The sequence below is a fragment of the Melospiza georgiana genome, chromosome Z (assembly GCF_028018845.1).
Source record: "Melospiza georgiana isolate bMelGeo1 chromosome Z, bMelGeo1.pri, whole genome shotgun sequence".
Lineage (NCBI taxonomy): Eukaryota > Metazoa > Chordata > Aves > Passeriformes > Passerellidae > Melospiza > Melospiza georgiana.
The window spans coordinates 10653230-10678265 of record NC_080465.1 but is presented as its reverse complement, the minus strand read 5'-3'; the positions used below and the strand labels follow the sequence as shown (position 1 = coordinate 10678265).

Here is a 25036-nt window from a genome sequence, read left to right as displayed (position 1 = left end):
AAAATATTTCAGTACTATCTCCCATTCACCAAAATAAGTGTTGACTAGGAAGAAAACACAGCTTTAAGTCCTGTTTCCACTTTGCCAATACTACTATCAGTGCAAAAGACCTCTTCTTTACTCTATACTTTTAACCAATCTGTAATCAACAGAGCTACTACTGTAGCCCCCTAGAGCTACTACTGTCTTCCAGCAATGTATTTGCTTCTGTCAACCCCTTTTTAAGGGACTAGATGGTGATATAATCAAAATCATAATCAAAAAATATCCATCTGCAGAGGCAACCACGGAACAAGAGAGATACATGGGATGCTGTCAGCATCCCACAATCTAAAGGAAGAGCTCCTAACCAATATTTCATCCTTATTATTGGATTACATTTCACTTTATGACTACTACCTTAATTTTAAATGGAGAAAGAAGAATGGGAGGAGGAATATGGGACAGAATAGTGGGAGCATGTGGGGAGCAATGAGGGATTAAATGCTCTGGAGTATGGCAGGGAAGAAGGATGAGCAGAAGGGGGAAGAAGTAGATGAAAACAAGGAAGGGGGAGAGAAAGAGGCAGGAGGAATGAGAGAAGAGTGGGAGAAGAATAGTGTGGAGCAATGGTGTGACAACAGGAAACAGGGAGAGTGGAGTAAGAATGGGTAAGAAAGGAGAAGAAGTGGGAAGGAATTGGAAGAAAGGGGGAAGGTGTCAGGATGAGCAAGGGATGAGCAAGGGGGGAAGTACCAGCAAGAAAGAAGAAAGAAGGCAGAAGAAAAGGGACAGGGATGAGACAGGGGTAGGGGAAGGATACAAGGGTGTAAAGGGGTAGGATGGGAAGGAAGAGGGGAATATGCAAAGGAGGATGGAGAGGACGATGGGGTGAGACTGGGGTAGAAGGAGATAGGGTAATTTGAGGGGAGTGCATCTGGAGTCTTCACCCATTACACTTCTGCCCTGCTCTTGCTTGCAACAAGGAATAGTGTGTGTGCAACCACTGCTGTGCCCTGTGTAGGCAAGTAAGTATTGTGAAAGTAATATGCAAGTAAGTATTGTAAGGAGAGGTTTGCTTCTCTTTATTGCCAAGGACAGTGGCATGTGGTGACCTGGCCTCTAATAAGTCTGTTAGAAGAAGTAGCAATCAGAAAGTTTTCACTTAAGTTAAACACAGTAGAAATTTTAAAAAGTCTGAAAGAAAATATAGAAATAAAAGTTGCTGAAATATAGCATGGTTCTTAAGTCCTTGTATCATCCCATCATCCCATCAATTCCAGATCTCCTGCTTCTGTTATAAAAGTACTTGATGAAACAACATTAACAAAAGTTCAATTAAAAGATCAAAAAGGCACAATAAACTTTTCATAGCTCAACAAAAATACTTCTCTTACCAATTCATTTCTCCTCCATCAGGAAGAGAAAAATAAAAGCGGATTAATCTGATTTACAGAGTGAAAAACAACGCTGAATGCACTTTTTGTCAGGGGGCAGGGGGAAGGTCTCCAGCTGGTTCTCATCTATATGCCATGATTCTTCATTTAGTTTACACTATTAAACTAAAAAACTCTGCTTTAATCTTAACTATTACAGTATGCCTTAGAGTAGATTCTATCATGTAGCATCCTTGATACAGTTTCAGACTCTGGCAAAACATCATCCCTCAGACTGGTCGTGGCCATATGGGTAGTAAATGTATCCAACATTTTTTCATTGGCGCCTACATTATTACGTCTTGTCACCAATGGTTTCTTGGGTTTTCAAGTAAATTGTTGCACATACTGTGGTTTGGAGCTGCTGAGATGAAGCCCTACATTTATCTGTATACAGCCAAATCCTTTTTTGGAACTTTCTTTCCTTCTAATGAACTAACATCTGTTGAAAAAAAAGAAACTCATGTTTCCAGAACACTGTACATAAATGAGAAAAAACAAAACAACAGGACACTGCCAAGAAGTTATTGTTGCCAAACCGTACAGGATTAAAACAAAGCCTAGAATAGTATGGGTGGACAAAAATGGGCATCATACCTGCTCTGTCTTCATTTTGTGAATCACACCTTCTACATAATTCTGGGATGGTCTTGAGAGAAGTTACAGAATACTGAAAAAAAGGAGAACAAAATGTATAGAGGTAATAATTAAAAAAAGACAAAAAGTAAGATTTCCAAGAGATTCAAATGTCATGGACACTAACTAAATCTACAAACCAAGGCTGCTTCTGGTAGTCTGATGGTCTTAGGTTGCATGAGAACAGCAAAAGGCACCTGCTTTTGTTTCCCACCCAGAGACATACAAAACAGACTTTCAAAGCCAGAGCAAAGCACCTCCTCTCCTCAGATTTCTCCTTCCTGCAGGTCACCACTGCTCAAGGCACAAACACAGTGTGAGATATATCGGAGATCAGACCACATGCAGGCTTCAAGGGTCTCACTTTGCCCACCTGCGCACCTTTATGGTTTTGCAGTGCAACAATTACCATGCTCAAAAATTACAATTCAAGCTGTCACAAACAGATATGTAAAAGGGATGCAGAATATCTGCACTGCAGAGATTTTATTCCAGAGAGGGGGGTGTGTACCCAAATATATCAGACAACAGGCTCATTTCTCTAACCTGGGCTTTATTAAAGCAAACTTGTACTATTATTTTGATATAAATAAAATATTTATAAAATAAAACACATCTAATATGAATCAACATGTTATTCTCCACATTAACCTTCAAAAATGGAAAATAAAAAACCCAGAGGTGCATAGGTATTTTAAACAGATTTTTTTAGTTTATATACTTGTGGAATACCTTTAGAAAGACATCGAATCCAGAGTTATAAAACCATACATTCTGATATGTAGTTGCTTTATAGCAAGTCTTTCTTAATCAAATGCTTAAATGTTACAGGAATCTCCATTTAAACAAATGAAAATGATTATGTTTGTGAAAGAAATATCAATTACTTTGCTTATACTAAAAAAGACCCTATAAAACAGTATTTTGGAAACTTAAATAGAAAAAAAAAATTAGGATTAGCACAACTGAAATTTTTCTAAGAATACATAAACACCATATGTTTTCAAAGAAACAGACATTTTAGTTGGTGTGCTGTTGACCAATGAAGCAAAACAACTATATATGAAACCATATAAACTTTCCACACAAAAAAAAGAAATAGTGATACATTGTCTTGGGTTTTGCTGACAGTTAGTCATTTGGTGTTTGACATGTTTCTAAAGCACAGCTGGCAATCTCATTCAAAATAATCTAAATTCAAGCTCATGTGACCAATTGCAGAGTAATGTACTTTTCTGGTGCAAGTTTAAAACTGTTACTCAAATGATTGTAGTTACTTCATTAAGCCTAGAAAACCTCCCAGGCCCTACTTTTTCCCTCACCGACCTAATTCAGGGATGTATTGAGAAACCTCAACCACAAGAAGAAACCCTCGTAAGCATTCCCAGGATCAACACTGCATTTATTAATTAAAATGTGTAGCAGCACTCCAGAACTACCCAGTAATTCCAAGCCCCACTAAACAAGGGGCTGTCTATAAGGCTCTGACTGTTTCAGGATATGACAGCCTAAAGCAAAAAAGAGCAGAGCTGAGACAGTGAGAAGGATGCTACGAAAGACAAATTAATACATGGACAAACACCATGTGCTATCCTTCACTTTAGTCATTGTTTAATAAAGCCTGAGCTGTTAAGCTCTACATCTTGCTATTTCAGCACAAAGACTTAGAATGCAATGTTGAACTGGTCTAGTAAGATTCTCAAAAAAATCCAAGGAGCATGTCTCCAAGGAATATGGTAGCTTCATAAGACCAGCTGTTGCAGTTTAAACTATTACACAGTTTGTAATTCAATTAGAAAGAGGTCTTTTGTATTCTATTGCTGTGTATTTTGTCAGACAACTTCAAAAACAGAAAGCCGTCTTTCTTTTTGTCTTTTTCCTGCTCTTTCTTGGAAAACCAGGGGTTTTTTTCCATTTCAGCATTGCTCCAAAATGTATTCAGTTAGTAATACCACCACCAAAAATCTATTGAATGTTTATAAATTTGTTACTCATTTTTATAATATTGGTTTGATTTCATTAACAGATTTCCTCCCACTTACCTCTGTTCTCAAAGATACTTCTGCAAATTTACATTTCTGCCTTCTATATTTTGTGGTTAACATGCAAAGAACCAACTTTTGGTCAGCGAAAAATATAAAATTACTTTTTCAAGAGGACCTTTCCCAACCATAAAAACAATCGATTTCTCACATATTTAAGATCCAGTTCTAATAATCAGTAATGTCTTCTAGCTTTTCTTCAACTGCAAATTTCAAGGTTAAACAGGACATCAAAAGAAGTTGAGACTGCAACCCTTCCTTAGAACAGAATTTAAGACTCAATACTTATTCAACTGCATTTAAAATTAATTACTTTCAACCCTTCATTTAATAATTTCAATATTTTTTTGCATGCAAAATTAAACACCACTTCTCACTTTCACCACTGGAGTAGCCACTTCAGCCAGAGCTGAGGGCCATGCCCAAGGGCACAACTGACAATGTAAGAGCTGAGCACATCCTGTTACTTCCTCAGCCAATGCTTACTGTGATCTTTGGTAGTTAATTAAAGTCTGCTGTGGCTGATGGTGACATTCAGTAACAAACTAAGAGCTTGTTCCTAAGATAACATATGTTATGGAATTTTTGACCACTGTTTGAGGTCTGAGTTCCCTTTCAGCACTTAAGGCCTGCCGAAATAGTGAATTCTAATAAGCCTCTAAAGAACTTTGTAGGATGGAAGAGCAGTATCAACAGCAAATGAGACAAGAAGCAGTAGCAAGCATTCCATCCAAATGCAAGATAGTCCCAGATATTTTTCCAACAGACACTGGTAATTCAAGGAAAAATGGAACTTCCCTAATAATACAATACATTTGTTCATTATGTAACACTGCACTACAGAATCTGAATTAATGACAAGATTAACCTTTCAAATTTCACATGGTTTTCAGGTTTTAATGCAATGAATTTTAAACAAAACACATAAGAAAAAAAATATCTTTAATAGGGCTGTTCTGCTCTGTGCCACTTGTCCACCACTAGCACATGCACTTATGTTCCAGAAGTATCAGAAAGAAGAAATAACTGATCATGGGTAGTAGCAGAGAAATATTACAGAAAATAGTAAAAGCCCCAAGTAAATTAAGAATCAAAAGTTACTTTTCCACATTCTGCTGTATCCTAAATGGAGTTTAAGTGTAAAGCTGTATGCATAGTGTGACCCTCAGACCACATTGTCACAACCATGACACCCCAAGGCATGAAGGACTACGCCCAACTGTTTTCAGTATCAGAACTCAAATAATTTACTGCCACCAATGACTCTGTCCTGATCCTAAATGCAGAGTTCTGTTTTCATTTTGGTACTGTAAAGAGACGCCTTCCTCCATTCCAGCAGCTTTTCTCAAGTGTGTCCAAGTAAATAGTCTCATTTCAGTTTATTTGTGATAGTGGGAAAAAAAGTCTCATTGATATTAAAAACCTATTAAATTAGTGAATTTACAATGCATCTTCTTAATCATTTAACTGTGCAATGTCATTGTATTTCTGAGACATTTATTTGGGAATAGCAAGATATATTGAGAAAAAGTAAAGGAACAATATTTGGCCTGATGTTGCAGGAAGATTTTTCTCAATAGTAGTGTCAATTTAAGCAGCTTCCAAACAAAAAACAGAGAAGGAAAGAGATTAGACTGTCATGGCGCATGTGGGAAATATCACCTCCTCCAACTAAGTGTCTTTCTTACAGCTGTGATGAACATCTTTGGAGCACTAGTTAGGTTATTTGTGCCACGTGTTGTGCATTTTATAGAGACACTTGATATGTTATTCTTCCCTTTAGCTTAAAAGGGGACCTATATAGACACTACTAACACATTTAGGGGTACAAAATGTCTGTCTGAAACTAACACTTCCACCCAGTGGACATCTGCATTTTGCTTCATTCTGAAATGGGATACAGGAAGAAAAGAGAGATGTAAGAGAGAGTTCCAGCTGGATGGTAAATGAATCAATGCTGCAGCTAATGATTGTGCCTGCACAGCGATGCAGGACCCTGCACACTGAGCCCAGCAGGACTGGTGGCTGTGTGTGAGCCTGAGGGGTGATCCAGCTCTTCCTGTGGCCCAGCAAGGGTGCAGCAGGCTCAGGAGGGGCCCTCTGTTGAGTAAATGGGAGGCTGGTACCTTGGGTATACTCCTGACCACACATAGGAAGCCACATATCTGCGTCTTCCCTGCCAGGCAAGGAGATTCACAAGAAGTTTTTTACGCTATCCCAAAATTTCTGATGATTCAACAGCTGTTTGCTTAGATCTGAACTCAATTACTGCACTTTCATTTCACAAACCTTTAAAACAGGAACAATCTCACACTGGCACCACTGAGCCTGACTTTCATTCATACAGAGCAGAGAAAATGATTAGAGCAATTGTCTATACACTCAATCTCTAACTGTTTACAAGTATCTTAGCATGAGAAACTCTGGTTATGATGAGGTTATCTTGTACTATTTCTGTAAACCAAAAAATAAAATTGTTTCAATTTCCTCAATTTGCCAGTGCAATATAAATCCTGCATTCCAACCAAAGGGTTAGGAAACCTTCAGATAGTGCAATCTAAAGGTATTTTATTTCCCCTTTCCTTTCTGTAGGCAGTTATTAATGAAGAAATAAATTAAAATATTCAGCTGGGTTGCTTAATGTTATTGCACACAGATTATTACTTTTGTTTAACATAAACAAGAGCCCCAGAAACCCATTCTGCTGTCTGAATTACAGTCAAATGTACTATACCATTTACATCAGGAATGGAACCATCTTAGTTTATAAAATGAGCACCACATTTACATTCCAGGACCCTGATGGAGTTGGTAGATGTAGCTGCTAAGCCACGCCAAATAATATATTAACAGTCATAGCAGTCAGTCTCCAATGACTGGATAAAAGTGATACCACATTCTCCTTTAAAAAGGATGAAAAGAAGACCCCCAGGAACTACTAGTAGGTCAGCCATGCCTCAGCGCCCAGTAAAAGCATGGAACAGATCCTCCTGAAACTTATGCTGAAACATATGGATGGCGGAGAGGTGATTAGAGACAGCCAGCGTGGCTTCACAAAGGGAAAATTGTGCCTGACCAAGATAGTGGCCTCCTGCAATGGAGTGACAGAGCTACAGAGAGAGCCTCAGCTTCTGCAATGCCTTTGGCACACGGTATCCAAGCACAACTTCCTTGCCTCTAATTTGGAGAGACATGGGTTTGACGGATAGATGGACAAGGAATTGGCCACGTCCAATGAGTTACAATCAGCAGGTCAGTCTCCAAGTGAAACTCAGCAATGAGTGGTGTCCCTCAAGGATGCATACTGCAACCAGAAGCATTTAATATCTTTGTCAAGATATTAAATAGATGATGGGTTCAGGCGCAAGTTTCCCCATGACACCAAGCTGAGTGGTTAATTTGCTGGAGGGATGGAATGCCATCCAGAGGGACCTTGGGACAGGTTGTGGTGTGGGCCCACGTGAACACCATGAAGTTCAACAATGTCAAGATCCTGCATCTATGTGTCAGAGCTATGCCCAGTATCCACACAGACTTCGATATTGAGAGCAGCCCTGCAGAGAAGGACTTGGCATACTGGAGGATAAACAATTTGACATAAACTGGAAAAGCTCACTTGCAGACTAGAAAATCAGTCATATCCTGGGCTGCACAAAAAGTCTGGCCAGCAGAGCAAGGGAGACAATCCTCCCACAGACTTCATTCTTGGGAGAATCCACCTGAAGTACTGTCTCCACTGGGACAAAAATGACATGGACATGTTCAGTGTGTCCAGAAAAAGATCATGAAAATAGCCAGCGGCCTGGGCCATCCTCTTCTGTGAAGTAAGGCTGAGAGAGAGTTTGGATTCTTCATCCTGGAGAACAGGTGGCTGCAGGAAGCCTTTCTTATGGCCTTCCAATACATACAGGAGGCTTATAAGAAAAATGCAGATTGTTTTCCAGGGCCTGTAGTGACAGGACACGGGGCAAATGAGAATACATCAATTTAGATTGAATACAACAGGGACATTTTTTACAATGAGGGTAGTGAGACACTGCAACAGGCTGCCCAGAGAAGTTGTGGATGCCCACAACACATGATTGTATGTGGTTTATGCGGTAAACTAACACCGGAGGCTGCCTCCATGTAGGAGTGGCTGCTGGCAAAAGCTGAGCCCATCAGAAATGTTGGTAGCACCTCTGGGATAACAGACTTAAGAAAGGGTAAAAACTACTGCATAAAAGCAGCTGGGAGAGAGGAACAATAAAATGTGAAATACCAAGGTCAGTGAAGAAGTAGGGGAAGGCCGAGCTCCAGATGCTGTGGCAGACATTCCCCTGCAGTCACAAGAGAATACCATAGTGGAGCACATATCACAGACATCCAGCCTTCAGCCCACTAGGACCTCACACTGGAGTGTATGGAGTGCCCTGAAGAAACCTGCAGCTTGCAGAAAGACAGTGCTGGAACAGGGTCCTAACAGGCAGGAACTAACACTTGTGGAGAGGAGACCACATTGGAGCAGGTTTTCTAACAAGAACTGTGACCCTTTGTGAGACCCATGCTGGAGCAGTCTGCTCCTGAAGGATTCTGTCTCATGGAAAGGATGCATGCTGGTGCAGTCCATGAAGAATGCTGATCCTTGGGAAGAATTCACTGGGGAAGTTCACAGAGGACTGCCTTCCGTGGGTGGGACCCCACGCTGGTGCAAGCATGAAGAGGATGAGGAGGGAACAGCAGAGACATTCTCTGATAACCTGTCTTAGGTTACAATGGAAGATGCACCCAAAAGTATGTATTCTATCACCACCTTCATAAGCGGTTAAAACCAGGTAGGGCAGTGCTCCTTATCTACTTCCTGACTCATCCCTGATAACTCCCGGGGATATCTTCTGCCAATGGGCCATTGAGTCTCACTGCAAGACTGATAAAATTACATCCTCCATTGTGAGATGCTCCGCCCAGCAGGAGGATCCAAGGATTCCTACCTGGATATGATTGGAAGTTTGGAACATAACAGGCAGCTTTATCCACTGAATTCCCAGAGGACAAGACCTCCACAACCACCACTGGATTTTTGCAGGAAGATCAAGCCCTTCTACAGGATCACTGCTTCACAGAACTACATCTATCCCTTCAAGAGGACTGCAGCCACCATTTAATCAGATGCTACCAACACCCTGATGCACAGGGTGTCAGGTCGCATTCAGACTCTGTCAGTGTCAGTGTTTTTGTAATATTGCATTTACTTTAATTTTCCTATTAAATTGTACTTCTGACTCGGGATCTCCCACTGGTTTGCCTTCAAACTAGTACCAGAATGCAAACCCCATCGTCCCCCATCCCCCTGTGCTTACCAGGTGGCAAAGCAAAGCACTCAGGAGTGAAGTTGAGACTGTGGAGATGGAGGAGAGGGGAAAAGGTGCTTTTAGGTTTGTCCTTGTTTCTCATCATCCTGTGCTTTTGGATTGGCAATAAATCAGTATCACCAAGAAGAGTCTTTTTTTCCAATTACATTAATTGGTGAGTGGTGTCCCTCTCCCTAAACCACAAGTTTCTTGATGGAGTAGGATTGACAGAGTGACTTGGTGAGCACCTGATGACCAATCAATGCCAACCCATCACAACGAGCCTTGGAACAACCTGATCTAGTGGAAGGTATCCCTACCTATGACAGGGAGATTGGAACTCAATGACCTTCCAATCCCTCTTCCAACCAAAACCATTCTAGGATTCCAGTTGGAGAAATGTAGTTTCCTTTTGTCATGTACATATGTAACATAAAAACAAACCTACAAACCAACAAAAAACCACAAAAAAACAAACAAAAAACCAACCAACCAAAACCAAACAAAACAAACTAAAATAAAGTAAGAACCCAAACACACTTCCCCCACCCCCTTTCCCTTACTTACTCATATATTTGCCTTTTAAATCAAATTCCTATCTTTCTGTCTTTTTTTTTGATTATTACATTTTGGTCAATTTTGCTGAAATGGATGACAAGGGTCTGGACTACAAACAGTGGCTTTCTAAATGAGGTACAAACTGTGTATGATGAGATATGAGCAGAGCACTAGAGTTACCATGAATTGTCTTGTTGATCTGGGTTCTGGCAGCAAATCCTTTGTCCTCTTACAGTAAAACTGCTACCTCAATCACTTGTGACGATTTTTAATTTAATGTTCAGCATCCCCTGAAAGAACAGCCTATGAAAGCAGCCAGCCTGAGCTGTTCAGCAGTGAGTAACCTAACCCACCAGTATGCAGCAACAGCCACAACGGGATAGACATGGAAAGGTTACATTTATTATGTTTTACAGTTTTACTAAACTGAGTATAGAAACAGATACCAGGACATAATCTGGCATATAACAGTAATATAAAGAAAGTTGCCCATAATAAGGTATTCACTCAAGATTGGCTTATTGTCTTGTAATATTTTGGGCATTTGCCATATTCTGCTCTAATAAAAATTCAACAGTACAATAGGTAGAAAAAAAATTCTCTTCAAAAGGAATTTGTCAGTGAATAAAACATCTGGAATGTTTTAAAATGAATCAGGAGTCCCAAATGCTAACGGGAAAACCAGGACCCTTGTGAAAAAAACCTAGAAAACTATGAAACATGGGAGGAGATGGTGGCATACTTTAATCTGAAAATTGAATTAATAAAATCTCTTACAGGAGATTTAATTTATGTATACAAGTATATTTTTCATCAAACATTGAACATATGAACAACTCCATTGCAAAAAAGCAGAAACACTGGCAGTAGGAGTAGTGTTATGAGCAATAGAGAAATATACAGTACAAGTGCCTCCTATAAAAACACTAAAAATGTAGGAAGTATTTTTGTTTGTAATTAGGCTGATTTATTTGTGACACCAAGGATCACTGCTGCCTATGAATCCCTAGAAGTCTTTCTATCTCTTTCTGTGCACTACCACATCACACCTATTGATAAAATCAAGCTGTCCTGGGAAATGGCTCTGCATGAAAAAGGCAAAGGTGAGAGAAACAGGTTTTCTACAACCGAAATACATTTAATTTAAAAAAGTAAACTTAAAATGTTGGTGTCTAAGGCTAGCACTACAGCACATATAGCTCATTCAGGACAAAACAGGAGAGAAGAAAGCCAGAAATGAAACTAATTTATTAATTTTGTCTACTATTAATTTTTACTGCCTGAAGGAGAGGAATCAAGTTTTCATTCCAAGTTTATTAGAGAGATTTCCTCTATAAAACATATGATTTTTATCCGAGATTCAACCTGTCTAAACATTCCCTTAAATGAAGTAAAAAGAAGTGCGGCTTATGACAAGAGTATTGCTTTTGATATCAGGACTGAGATATCTAAGGTTGTCTCAACTTGAACAAATAAAATAAGATGTGTACTTACCGATATATCATCACTAAAATCTATTTCATCCAAATCAAGGTATTCAGGAGCTTCCATTATTCTCTTATGGACATTTTGGGTGAGTCAGCACATTAGTAAAGACCTAATTAAGAAAAGAGAAATGTGTTGTCTTTAGAGAGCCAAAATTACACAAAAGAGTTTTCATATAGTTGCTACAATACTGACACATTTAACTTGAATAGTAAAGTACTAATAAAGTGCTAATTTAATCTTAGAAGATAAATACAATTTGCCACCTCTATTCTGCATACAGCAAAACAGACATTCCAATTTTCTCGGAGAACAGCTAAGCGCTACTTGAAGTAGAAGTAAAAAATACTTAGTTCAGCATCACTCAGTCCCTCCAGAAGTTCCATACAGGTATAAATACCTAAGCTGTTGAACACCCTCATGGCCTTGCAACCATAGCTGTGCTAATGATGTGCCTTCTCATGAGAATAAGACATTTACTCACAGCAACTCCTGTTACTGTAGTTTTCCTCTTCCCAAGATGGCAGAAAAAGCCTGAGATTCCTGCTGTGCACAGACAGCAAAGTCCTATCACACCTTATCTCTGCTTACAAGCAGACTAACACACAATGCAGCCAGTGCTTTACAGATTAATGGTTTACCACCCCTCAGGCTCTGAGTGCACATCAACAAATTCAATACCAGAATTATATCACGCGCACTAATTATCAGGGGCATTAACCATTTTCTTACAGCAAGAGGAAAAGAAGACCAAATTCTCTTGCAAAGCAAGAAATTTGTCTGGAAAAGTCAATATTAGATCTGAATAAATTGAAGCTTCAACGGTCAGAAGACCAAAGACAATAAACCCCTCATTGTCAATCCTAACAACAATGAAGGTGTGTGTTATCACTACAGACAAGTGCCATAGAAGTAAAAGTAGAAAAGGAGGGTATTTTAAAGAAGCTGTAAAACAAAAGCACAATGCATTTTTCAATAATGTGAGTCATCACATAAGGATTAAGTATTATTATAGGAGAAAATTAAATCCCCCAGTACTTGTACATAGCAAAGGAAACATCCTAAGGAAAAAAAAAGACACAAACCCAGTTTATTCCTATGACAATTACCACGAAATACGTTTATGAATAATGAAATCAGCTGTGTAGGCCTAAATAAAATCACTGTGTGAAACTTCCACATGCATTTAAAAATATGGATATGGGGTCTGAAAAAAAAAGCTTTTCTGTAAGTGTCAGACAAAACCTCAGTAATTTATCTCCCTAATAACACACTATCCAAGCACAAAGCTGACCTTAATACACCTGTTCTTGAGAAGCTATTAGAAAGAGAACCAGTAGGCAAAACTCCAGTAATACCCTAAAACAGACAGAAAAGCAAATTTTTGTTTCTCACTGAAGCTCTATCAGCATCATTTTCTCATTAAGTGAATGTTCCAGTTTTGGCTGGGGTGGAGTTAATTTCTTCACAGCAGATAATATGGGGCTGGGACTGGGACTTGTGCTGGAAACAGAGTTGATAATTCAGGGATGCTTTCATTACTGCTGAGCAGAGCTTACACAGAGCTAAAGACATTTCTGCTCCTTATCCCTCCCCACCTGTGAGCAGGCTGAGGATGCTAAAGGAGTTGGGACAGCCAGGACAGATGATCCCAACAAACTCAATGAGATATTCCACAGCAGATGACATCATGATCTGCATAGAATGCTGGAGGAAAGGAAAAGGAGGGTGTTTGGAGTGACTGAGTTTGTGTCTTCCAGGTCAGCAATATGCATGATAGGGCCCTGCTCTCCTGGAGATGGCTGGCCTGCTCACGTAAAATGGCAAATGAATTCCTTTTGTTGCTCTGCTTGCATGCACACCTTTTGTCCTTCCCTACTAAAATGTCTTGATCTCAACCCAAGGTTTTTCTCACTTCTACTCTCCAAGCAACTGTGTGGTGACACTGTGGAGGACAGCAGTATGTAAGAACAACCTCAACTGCCTACGATTTTCTCTCACTGTGACTGTTAGACTTGAGTGAAGCAGTGGGAAAAGGCTACAAAAAGGTAAAATCAAAGTATCTCTATTGTGAAACTGATCAGAAGCTTTTTATTTTGCACATTCCCAAATGCTAAGTTTATGCTCAGAAGGACCCAGTAAAATCAGGCAAAAGCCTGACAATGAAAGGAAATAGCTATTGTAAAAAGGCATGACACATTCAAGTCTACAAATTTCTGCACTTCAGATTTTCCTTTACAGAAACACAAAGCGTCGGTATATTTTTTAAAGATTTATGTATTTCATAGACATTTCAGCTAAATTGTGCACTGGTAATGTATTGTAGTGATTGGCAAGGCAAGGTTTTGGTAGTGGGAGAGTTACAGGATTGACTTCTGAGAGAAGATGCTAGAAGTTTCTGCTGTGTCTGACGGAGCTGGTTCCAGACAGAGCACTCCAAGACAGTTCCACTGCTGAACAGACCCGAGCCTGACAGCGGGGGCACCTCTGGGACAACAGTTTTAGGAGAGGGAAAAGGTCACTGTGCAACAGCAGCCAGGTGAGGGGAGGAAGAATATGAGAGCACCCTGCAGACACCAAGGTCAATGAAGGAGTGGGACAAGGTGGTGCAGGTGCCACAGCTGGAATTCCCCTGTGGAGAAGGCCATGGCAGGGCAGCTGTGTGCCTGCAGCCCACAGAGGAGCCTGTGGAAGTCCCCAGGTCAGAGCAGCTGGAAGCCCAAAGGAGGCTGTGATCCCACAGAAAGTCCATGCAGGAGCAGGGTCTTTATTGCTGTGACTATTGACACCAGCTCAAACCAAATTATTATTAGTTTTTGAAGCAAGACAAAGGCTGACTGTCTATGCCAAATGTATTTGACAAATGTTAATTCTACATGTCAGCTACCAGAGGGTGGCTGGGCACCTGAACAGGCTTCCCAGGGAAGTGGTCACAGCACCAAGCCTGACAGAGTTCAAGGTTTATTTGGACAATGTGCTCAGACACACGGTGTGACTCTTGGGGCTTTCTGCGTAGAAAGCTGGCTTCTATGATCCTTTTTTGGTCCCCTTCCAACTCAGAATATTCACATGATTCTGTATGTACTGTCCTACACAAGTGAAAGGACTGTGTTACTACATAAGTTGATAAATGTATGAAGAAGGAATGAGCATTAAAACATAAGTTTGAGGGTTGAAAACATATATGGGCCATATAACAGAGAAATAGTCTGAAATCAAACCAAAGCTCCAATGAGTTTCTGTCTTTCACTGGAATTAAATGGATTAAAAACTGCCCACCCACTATATTTAAAAGTCAACAGAAGAGATAAATAAAGCTACTTTAAACATGTCATGTAAGGAAGAATCAAGAAGTGATCCAGAGTTTTTATTTTCTACTAAGACTGAAGTCATTCAGTTAAAATTAAATTACAATTTTTAAATAAAATTTTGAAATAGTTTTTTAAAAGTAAAATTAAGTAGTCACTTTAAAAATGATTAATTAAAAACTCCAGTTAAAAAAAACTCCACAGCTTTAGTAATATAACTATTATTCCTGGTTACCACATATCTCGAGATTTAGAGCAGAAAGGTCTCAACCTTTCAAACTTATTTTTTCATTTCAAATTGGAAGAAGCCATTGAAGCAAAGAAATTAGCTGTATCCATGCACAGCTGACAAAAAGACTTCATTCCACCTAGTGATGTACAGAACCCATGAAGTCAGTCCACAGTCCTGCATCAATACTTCCCCAAAATGTTATCTTCTGTCTTCAAAACTTAAAGACTATGAAACATGCAAAGGCTGAAGAGGAAGTTAATAACCAAAACAAAGACATTTTCTCTATGGAAAGCTTTCTGAAAATAGTATTCAGTTATATGAAAACAAAGGGCAAGAGATTAATTAATTCACTTTGCTACAAGATTTTCATTTTTTTCTTAACAAAGTAAAATTGAACAGCATCTCAATTCAATTATTATGACTAAATAAGATTTCTCATGACTATAGTTGGAGTTTTGCGCAAAAGGTATACTTTTTGGACACAATTTAACACAGTAAAACTCCACCATGCATAATCTAAACCATATGGTAAGGATGGTACTCAGAACTGTGACTATTGTGAGAGCTTTGTGATGGCAGAATCCAGCACAACACAAGAAGCAGAAAGAATCTGAGTAAGATTCACAGAAGGATCATAAGCACAACTGGTCAAATTCAAGGTAGAAATAATTGCAACCAAAATTACAGCTGCTAGCAGTGGCTGACATGAGATGAATAAATAATGTGCTTCCAGTACCAACATCAAAGCAGGACAGATGACTGTCTCTAGCTTGTCAGCAGAAATGTCTGACATTTAACCTATAAATGTTCCTAGCTGTATTTTGGAAGCTAGTAATTTAATATTCCACAAAATTTTAACCCCAAAAAGGGCATTTCCTTTCTGGCAATTTGACTTGCAGAGTGACATATGCACACACATGTATGTTTTATACAGGTTAATGAAATTCGGTTGGCTCTCGGAATTCACAATTAAAAGAAGAAAACCACATAAACATCACCCATATGTACTTGGCGAAAAAAGCACCTTGTTACAATTTTGTGATCCAGTTCACCAGGAGAAATCAAGCTAAAAACTACTAGAAAGAAATGGGGAAATACCAGGATTATCAGTACAATAACACATTGCATATGTTGCATTGCAACAGATAGTACTAGTATTTGGAACCAAACTCATCCTTCTCCTTTTCAAACACTGTTTTTATAGAACAGATTTCCTCTGCTGTTTTTCTTCCCAGCTAAAACTAGACAGCTGAGCACAACTCCTGTAGCTAACATTCAGTACAATCAGATGAATTAGGAAAAAAGGGACAAAAATAGCAATTTCTAGAATAATACTAATATTACTAATAGTAGTAGCAATGAAGTACTAGATGCAGCGAACGAATCCCTCAACTCCTACAAACACTAAAAACCCACTCTGGGTTGATGGTACATATTGCCAAGATGTAATGTTTACAGTTGTCCACAGATTTAGTTTCTAAGGTAGATCAAGCCTTGGATTTTTCTCTCCATGGAGTCTCAAACAAACAGTCACAGCAATCCCTAGGGCCTGGTGTGCCTTTTGAGGATGAAGCAGACTCAACGCAGGCATGGCAGGAATGCTTTAAAAGTCAGATCAGCCCCATCACATAGCCCACGCTAGTGCTGGTAGGCAAGAACAAGATGCTACAGGTGAGCATCTGCTGTCAGGCAATTAACTGAGTGAAGGAGGAGACTGACACAGGAGGAAGGATATGTGGAAACATCAGGTTCAGGCTCTTGCTATGACTGCTCAATGCAAAACTGTGGAACAAAACAGCACAACTGATTTGTAGAGAAGCCTTTGCCACAAGCCTAGAGTGAATTCAGTAGCTTTGAGAGCAAACTGACCCTTTCAGACAAAAACAGTCTCAGTGCAGCAAGTGAAAGGCTAAATCCAAGAGGGAGCACAGGGAAAATGTCCTTTACTGAGCCAAAATGAAACAGGTAATTGAAAATACATAATTTTAATTATTTATGGATACATAAAAACCATGAACAAATAACAATAAAAGATCTGCTGTCAATGAAATCTTTATTTCAGTTGTAAGTCAAAGAAAAATCCTGCTAAATGCCACATGGGATTTTATTTTCCACAAGTCAGAACTACTTTACCAAAATATTTGGGGATTTACTTAAACTTTCAATCAAATATAAAGTGTATCAGATGTAAAATACTTCTAAGTTTCTTTTAGCACAGTTAATATTAAAGATTTAGGCTTTAAATGCCAGAATGCCACAACAGTTACTTTTTAATTAGGGGATAAGGTTACATTTTTCAATTATAGGTCTAAGATAACAAAATAACATATGGTCGTTTCCTAAGCATCAGGAGCTATAGTAGCTCGAGATGAACAAAATCTGTGGGCTGAAATGAAAGACACTACATCTTTAATTTAAGCACACAGTATGGGTTTCAACTAATGCTTGAAATACGGTAAGCATCTGACTTTTGTTCCCTACCATTAAGAAATACCAAGATCATAACCCCAAATTTTTTCACTTTGAAACAAACAAAACAGTGTAACATTACATTATGTTACATCTATTCAGCATGCAATGAAAAGCCCAGCACACAATTAAAATCTACTGTTGAGGAAGGGACGTCATCACTAGGAAATGCCTAAAACTGAATTCAGTTCCTCCATCCTCATATTCTACTGTAACACGCAAGTTCTACCAAAAAATTAATTTGGCCTTCCACCTCTACTTAATACACAATGTGCAGAAAGCAGAAGAGTAAGGCCATGAGCACTGCCACAGCTGGGGGATGTGAGAACTGGACTGCTGAATCAAGGCAAGAAAGCTTAGCTGCTCTGGCCTACACCACCACCTCCCTAGCTATCCCACCATTTCCTATGCTCCCTGGTACCTGGCTGTGTGTCGTCTCCTATTAAAGATTACATGTTCTTTGAGACAGGGATCGCATGGTCACTCTACATTTGTCTGGCTTGTCCCATAGCTGGTGTCCTTGTCCATTAACAGAGCTTTGTGGTGCAAGAGTAATCCAGCTAAATATAAACATCATGCAAATACACTGGAGTGGGCCCTGAAAGAGGGCACATTTGAAGCTTTGTAGACAACATGCAATATTTTATTCACTAAATACAGATGGTGCCTTTGCAGTTGATAAATGCCAAAGTCATCAAACACATGAAAACATCAAATACACAGGAAGCATACAGTTTCATCAGAATAGAAATGAATAGTTTAGTTAGAAGGGAACTACCATGATCATTCAGGTATGAGTAATTGTTTAAATTTAACACTGTACATACATGCACTCTTAGAAGACCCCAGCTTCCTACTCATATTTCTATTATCTCCATCATCTCTAAAGGGGAAATTACATGGATATAATCAATAAATTTTTAAGCAGTGATTTTAGAAATATAATGAGTGGCAATGAAGCTGAAATGGAGACTGATTTCATTTGCAAGCATACTACTTTAACTTCATGCATTCAAATAAGCTGGAAACATGATACATGGTTAGACTACGTCGGTATTTTAAAGTCATATAAGGGTTTGTGATAACGTAATGTACTCTGAATTGCATTTGCAACCATTTCTGTTACCTCCTAGATTTCCTGAAGTATTTTTTCTGATTATACAAGGTAATATTTTTTCTACAACTTGTCGTTGGAATTACGTATCAAGTCAGATCTTAAACATAAAATATAAAGGGAAGGCTCAATAGGAGTGGTAGGAGATCTTAAAGAGTTAAAATGAATTTTAAATAACAATTTACTGGAAAAAAAAAAGAAGTAACAGCGAAGCTGAAAAATTATGTGATTTATTTCAGTGAAGGAATGTATTCTGCAACTAAGATTACCTAATCCCTTATCACATTTATTCAGGAATAGTCCTGAGTTTAAAAGTTCACGACAGAAATTCCTAATAGTATGATACCTCTAAGGCAAGTAAAAATAAAAGCACTGCTTTTAATCACCACTCAAGTACTATCAGTGCGCAAGCTACACAGACAGAACAGGAAGACAGAAGTCAGCAAATTTTCCAAGACCAAAAGATGCCGTTTGCAAAATTTTACTTCAGAAAAATTCTGTATTTCAGACATACAGAAACAATCCACCTACAGCCCTGAACAGTCCCAAACACTAAGCCCAGTTCTGTTCCTAATGAGGCCAGCAGAGGCTTCATTAGGAACAGAACTGTTACAACAGAGGACTGGTTTGAGATAAGAACAAATGTATTTACTCCTGGCCAGATGTAGCTGAACTTCTCCTCGACATACATACCCAGACCTTGAGAACACGTGTTCTTCCATATTGGTTGCATAAAAAGGGCAGGACTGTCCCACCCTGCTCTGCACTGGGGCAACCTCACCTTGAGGCCTGTGCGCACTTTTAGGCACCACAATATAAGAAGGATCTAAAGCTATTGGAAAACATTCAAAGGAGAGGTATGAAGATGGTCAAGGGCCTTGAGAGGAGGCCATAGGAGGTGCAGCTGAGGTCACTTGGTCTGTTCAGGCTGGAGAAGAGGAGACTGAGGGAAGACCTCATTCCAGCTCTGCAGTTTCCCTGTAAGGGGAAGCAGGGGAAGGCTCTGATCTCTTCTCTGAGGTGACCAGTGACAGGACTCGAGAGAATGGCATGAAACTCCTCCAGCGGAGGTTTAGGTTCACTACAGGAAAAGGTTTTTTAACCAGACGGTGGTTAGGAACTGAACAGGCTCCCCAGAGAAATGGTCACACCACCAAGCCTGAGACAGCTCAAGAAATGTTTGGACAGTGTCACAGACATCTTTTATGAAAAATCCTTTCCTTAGGATTTTTCCTCCTGAGAAGCTGAGAGACCTCAGGAACAAGATAAACAGTGGTTATCTGCTGCTGTGGAATGCAACAGGTGCATCTGTGATTGGTCTCATGCAGTTGTTTCTAATTAATGGCCAATCACAGTCAGCTGGCTCAGACAGAGTCCGAGCCACAAGCCTTTGTTATCATTCTTTCTTTTTCTATTCTTAGCTAGCCTTCTGATGAAATCCTTTCTTCTATTATTTTAGTATAGTTTTAATATAATATATATAATAAAATAAAAAATCAAGCCTTCTGAAACACGGAGTCAAATCCTCGTCTCTTCCTTCATCCTAAGACCCTGTGAACATGGTCACAGGACAGTGCTCTCAGATACAGGTTACAATTTTTGGAGCAGTCCTGTGCAAGGCCTGGAGCTGGATTTTGATGATTCTCACGCTTATGTACTGACTTGGGATTTTCTACACTTCTATGATTCTATTATTCAATCCCACGGAGCCTGAAGAGAGATGCACAGTTTGCACAATTTCTGCAGCCCAGAAAGACAAACATGTCCAAACCAAAAGCAGAGTGACCACCAGGTCAAGGCAGGAGATTCTGCCCCTCTACTCTGCTCTCATGAGATTTCAGCTCAAATAGTGTGACCAGCTCTAGGATCCTCAGGACAGGAAAGGAGCCGTTGGAGAGGATCTACAGGAGGGCCACAAAAATAACTAGAAGGAGGGGAAAACTTTCTTACAAGAAAAGGCTGAGAGAGTCAGGGGTGTTCAATCTGAAGAAGAGAAGGTCCAAGGAGACCTCACTGCAGCTTTTCAATACTTCAGAGGGGGCTTACAAGAAAGATGGGTACACGTTTTTAGTAGGGACTATAGATATAGAATAAACCATAATAGATGGTTAAACTAGAATAGGGAATAATTTTTTTGCAATGTGGGTGGTGAAACACTGGAACAAGTTGACAACTTGTCATCTGCCAACTACTCCTGCCAGCATTCAAGGTCAGGTTGGACTGGGCTCTCAATAAATACAGACCTGGTTGAAAATATCGATCTGGTAGCAAATATAGCTCTGGTTGAAGATGTCCCTGCTTATTGCAAGGGATTTAGACTAGATGACCTTTCAAAATCCCTATGATTCTATGATTTTGAAGAAGTCATGTGGAAGTAGGTAATAATATATGGATCACCTACTCTTCTACTTCCGTGAAATGAATGGAAAATTCATCACAACTCCAGGCATTTTAACATCAAACATATTTAACTTCTACAAAGACTGACATCTGTAAGATGTGCATCAGCATACACAGAGTGAAGATAAAGCATGCTTATTAAGATAGAGTTCCTCATGCTTTTGGGTGCTTTTTTAGCACACTGAATAATACTTCAGATAACTTCCTGCAAGTATTATCCTAAGGATGACATCTGAGCTGCAGTAACATACAAGCAAGCTTTGCCATTGATATATGTGTCTAAGACACTACCCACCTCAGCACAAGGAGTGTCTATCTGGCTGCTGGAAGCATCTCCTGGCTTTTTAAATTCTGGTCCACTTAGTTGTCTCATCAACACCCATTACATTAGTATTAAGAGTGATTCCATCCCTTCATTTCCAAAATAACACAGCAACATAGCAAGAAGAAACTAATAGTCAGGCTACTGAGTGATCTGACAAATTGAAGAGTTGTTTTTACTGTACCCCAACTAGAAAGGCATCTGCTCACTGCAAACCACCTCAGATTTCTTATTAAAAAAACATTCTTCCCACTCAATAGTTTTATATTCCTTCTATATTCAAGCATAAAGAAATGGGGACTCCAAGCATTCAGCCTTCAGAAATATGCACTTGAGCATTTTGGAGTGAGGCTTAGAAAAATAAAGTTGTTTATTTCACTTAGCCTTGAAAGAGAAACCTTAGGAGTTGAAAATTAATAGCTTTTATTTCCAAACTGCCACAGCATATGATTCAAGTACTGTAAAAAAGCTAACATACTGTCTGCTTAACTTTGATGACAGGATCAAAACAAATAAGAGGTCAACTGATCTGTTCAAGAATATTTAATTGGCTGTAGTTGATTAATTTATGGTTTTATTCCCTTTGAAGTACTACATGGTTCTTTGTTCTTAATATGAAATATCCCACAGTCATGCAAAATTAATATGCTTATCTCATTGCAATCTTGCTTACATGGCAACTGTTTCAGCTATTTCAGACCAGCTAACTCCTTCTATATGCTTTAGGATTTACGGACATGCAGATCAAATCCAGCTCAAACCCTTTGTGAATAATGTATGCACACATATGTGTAAAAGCAGAGAAAGACAGGGCAAAAACCTCAGTAGAAGACAGAGCAAGAATAAATGCTACTCCATCATCATAACTTGGTTCTACAATACCAATGTTGGTAGTGATCTCCAGTGGGACAGTGACCACACTGGACACCCTGTGTTTGGAATGGAACACACAGCTGCTGCCTCAGATGTAGTCCCAGACAAACTGTAAGAAAAGCAGGTGGTGGGATTTACTTCAATTTCTAATGTCTTAACTTTTGCACTGGAAGTGGGATCAGGTCTGGCTTTGCCACTTTCTGGTTGTCAGCTGAGGCCAGTAGGAAAAGCATTGCTTTATTCAGGTACCACACAGAGAGGTACAGCTCCTGCTGAGTGTGCTGCAGCACCACCCTCTCCTCTTCACCGCGACACGCTGCTATATTTGCACACAGGGAGCACAGAGTAACTTTAACTATTAATGCTATTTCTTTTTTAGTAATTTTCCATATTAAAAAAGAGACTTTACCTGTGAGGGGAGATTAAATGAAACAATGCACTATTCATTCTTAGCCTTTTTTTTTTTTTGTTAATGGCCATTAAACTAGTCAAACATGGAAAACAGCCTGTAGTTCTACTTATTTCTACTGCTGCTTCTATGACACCTAAGATGTGGAGTACTACTTCCTGCCAGCCACTGACCCTACTTGGGCTTGAGGGCTGCTCCCTTCATTTGTTTTAAAATGGTCTTTAAATGGTAATGAACTTCTGCTTCTTCCTTTATACTGCCCTGTGAATATGTATTTATTGTCATGCTATCTTCAGCTACTATTTGTTTTCAAATTGGATTTGTTCAGTCTTCCCATCAAACATTTTTGTGACAGCATGACTCTAAAATAACAAAGTGTTTCTGCTTAGCACAGAAAATAACAATTCTCAAATCTTTATTACAAGAAAAATAATAATGTCCATTTGAAATTAACTACTTGTAAATTTAAAAATCTGTCACCCAGACGCATAAGAAATAGTTGCAAATAAAGCAATCTACTTAAAGTGTGAAATTCTTATCATTCATGTATGAAATGGCCACTTCCCACAAAAAAGACCAGCATCATCTCCATGAAATATAATTTACTTCTCAAATGAAATGTTCTTGTAATGTCAAAAAGGACACTTGAGGTAAACACTGCATTTACAAGAAAAAACTGTAACAGTAAAAACTCAATTAAAAATTATTTTCCCTCAACAAAAATCAATTTTTATAAAAGAGAAAAGTAATTTTCTAAAAGAAAAAAATTTAAAAATTAGCAAAGACATTTTTAATAGCTTTATATATGCTCAAAAATAGCCAGCAGATAGATCAATATTATCACCCAAAACAGCAGCATGAAAAAGGCTGAAAGGGTTTGCCTGAGTTCATTTAGTTCAAGCCCCTCTGCTCACATAAGGTTTAAATCCAGGACTTCAACCAATCTGGTTTCTGAATATCTCTAAGAATGGACACTCCAAAATTTCCCTGGGCAACCTGATCCAGTGTGTGACCAGCCTCACAGTGAAAAAGCATTTCCTTATGTTTAGATGGAATTTCATGTGCTTCACTTGGTGCCAATGGCCTCTTGTTTTGTCAGTGTGCACTGCAGAAGTCTTCACGGAGTAGAGCCTCACTCTTCTTCACTCTATCTCAGCCTGGAAGAGAAGGCTTAGGGATTACCTTATGTGGCCTTCTAGTTCCTGAAGGGAGCCTACAAGAATGATGGAGAAGAACTATTACTAAGTTAGTGACAGGAGAAGAGCAATGATTTCAAACTGAAAGAGGGTACGTTTAGATTAGATATTAGGAAGAAATTCTTTAATGTGAGGGTGGTGAAGCACTAGGACAGGTTGAGAAAAGAAGTGGTGGATGTCCCATCCCTGGAATGCTCAAGGCCTAGTTGTATGGGAAGACTCTCAGGTAGTGAAAGTTGTCCCTCCTCATCACCAGGGGTAGAAAACCATCAAGGTGGAAGAGACCTTTAAGATCTTTAAGTACGACCATCAACATAGCACCACTACAGTAATTCCTAAAGCACTAAACCACACGATCCAGTGCCTAATCCAGATCCCTCTTAAACACCTTGAGATGACGACTGCACCACGTCCCCGGGCAACTTATCCCAATGCCTGACCCTGCTAACAAGGAAAGAAATTTCCAATATCTAAGCTAAAACTCCTTTGTCTCAGTTTAAGGCCATTTCCTCTGGTCCTGTCACTGGAGGCATGGGAACAAACCAGGCCCACCGCACTACAACCTCCAGAGAGTTGTAGAGACCCATGAGGTTTCCCTCTCTCCTCAAGACTAAACAAACCCATCTCTCTCAGGAGTTCCTCATAAGACATGTTTTCCTTTCACCTTCCAAGACCCTCACTGCCTGTCAATGGATGTGCTCCAGCACCTCCATGTCCTTTTTAGAGTGAGGGGCCCAGAACTGAACTCCAGGTGTGGCCTCATCACTGCTGAGCACAGGAGATGAGCCTGGCTGATCAAACAGCACCCAAGGTCCCCTTCTGCTGAGCAGCTTTCAAGACTCTTCTGCCCAAGCCTGTGGTTCTGCAGGGGATTATTGCAACCCCAATGCAGAATCTGGCATTGGGGTTGCAGCTGAACATCCAGCAACCCCACTGATCAAGCCTGTTCAGGTCTCCCTGCAGAGCTTTCCTAGCCTCCAGCAGATCAACACACCCACACAACTTGGTGCCATCTGCAAATTCACTGAGAATACCCTCAATCCTCACATCCAGACCATCAATAAAGATGTAAAACAGGACTGGCCCTAAAATGGAGCTCTGGGGAACACTGCTAGGGACAAAGCGACAACTGGATTTGCTCCATTCACCACAGCTCTCGGGGCCCAGCCATCCAGCCTGTTTTTTAGTCATTGAAGAATACACCCATCCAAGCCAGCTTTCCTAGGAGGATATTGTGGGAGATGGAG

The 25036-nt window shown here is 39.6% G+C and overlaps 1 protein-coding gene across 4 annotated transcripts in view; it reads right to left on the bottom strand.

The window, feature by feature from the left end:
• SNCAIP (synuclein alpha interacting protein) overlaps positions 1-25036 on the bottom strand; it is an 87756-nt gene that overhangs the window by 40210 nt on the left and 22510 nt on the right. For all 4 annotated transcript variants that reach the window (XM_058043772.1, XM_058043774.1, XM_058043776.1 and 1 more), the window contains exons 2-3: positions 11476-11578; positions 2013-2085 (exon numbers count right to left, since the gene is read on the bottom strand). In XM_058043772.1, the coding sequence (XP_057899755.1) occupies positions 2013-2085; positions 11476-11532 (130 nt within the window). In that variant the 5' untranslated portion in view covers positions 11533-11578. The remainder of the gene's footprint in view (positions 1-2012; positions 2086-11475; positions 11579-25036) is intronic.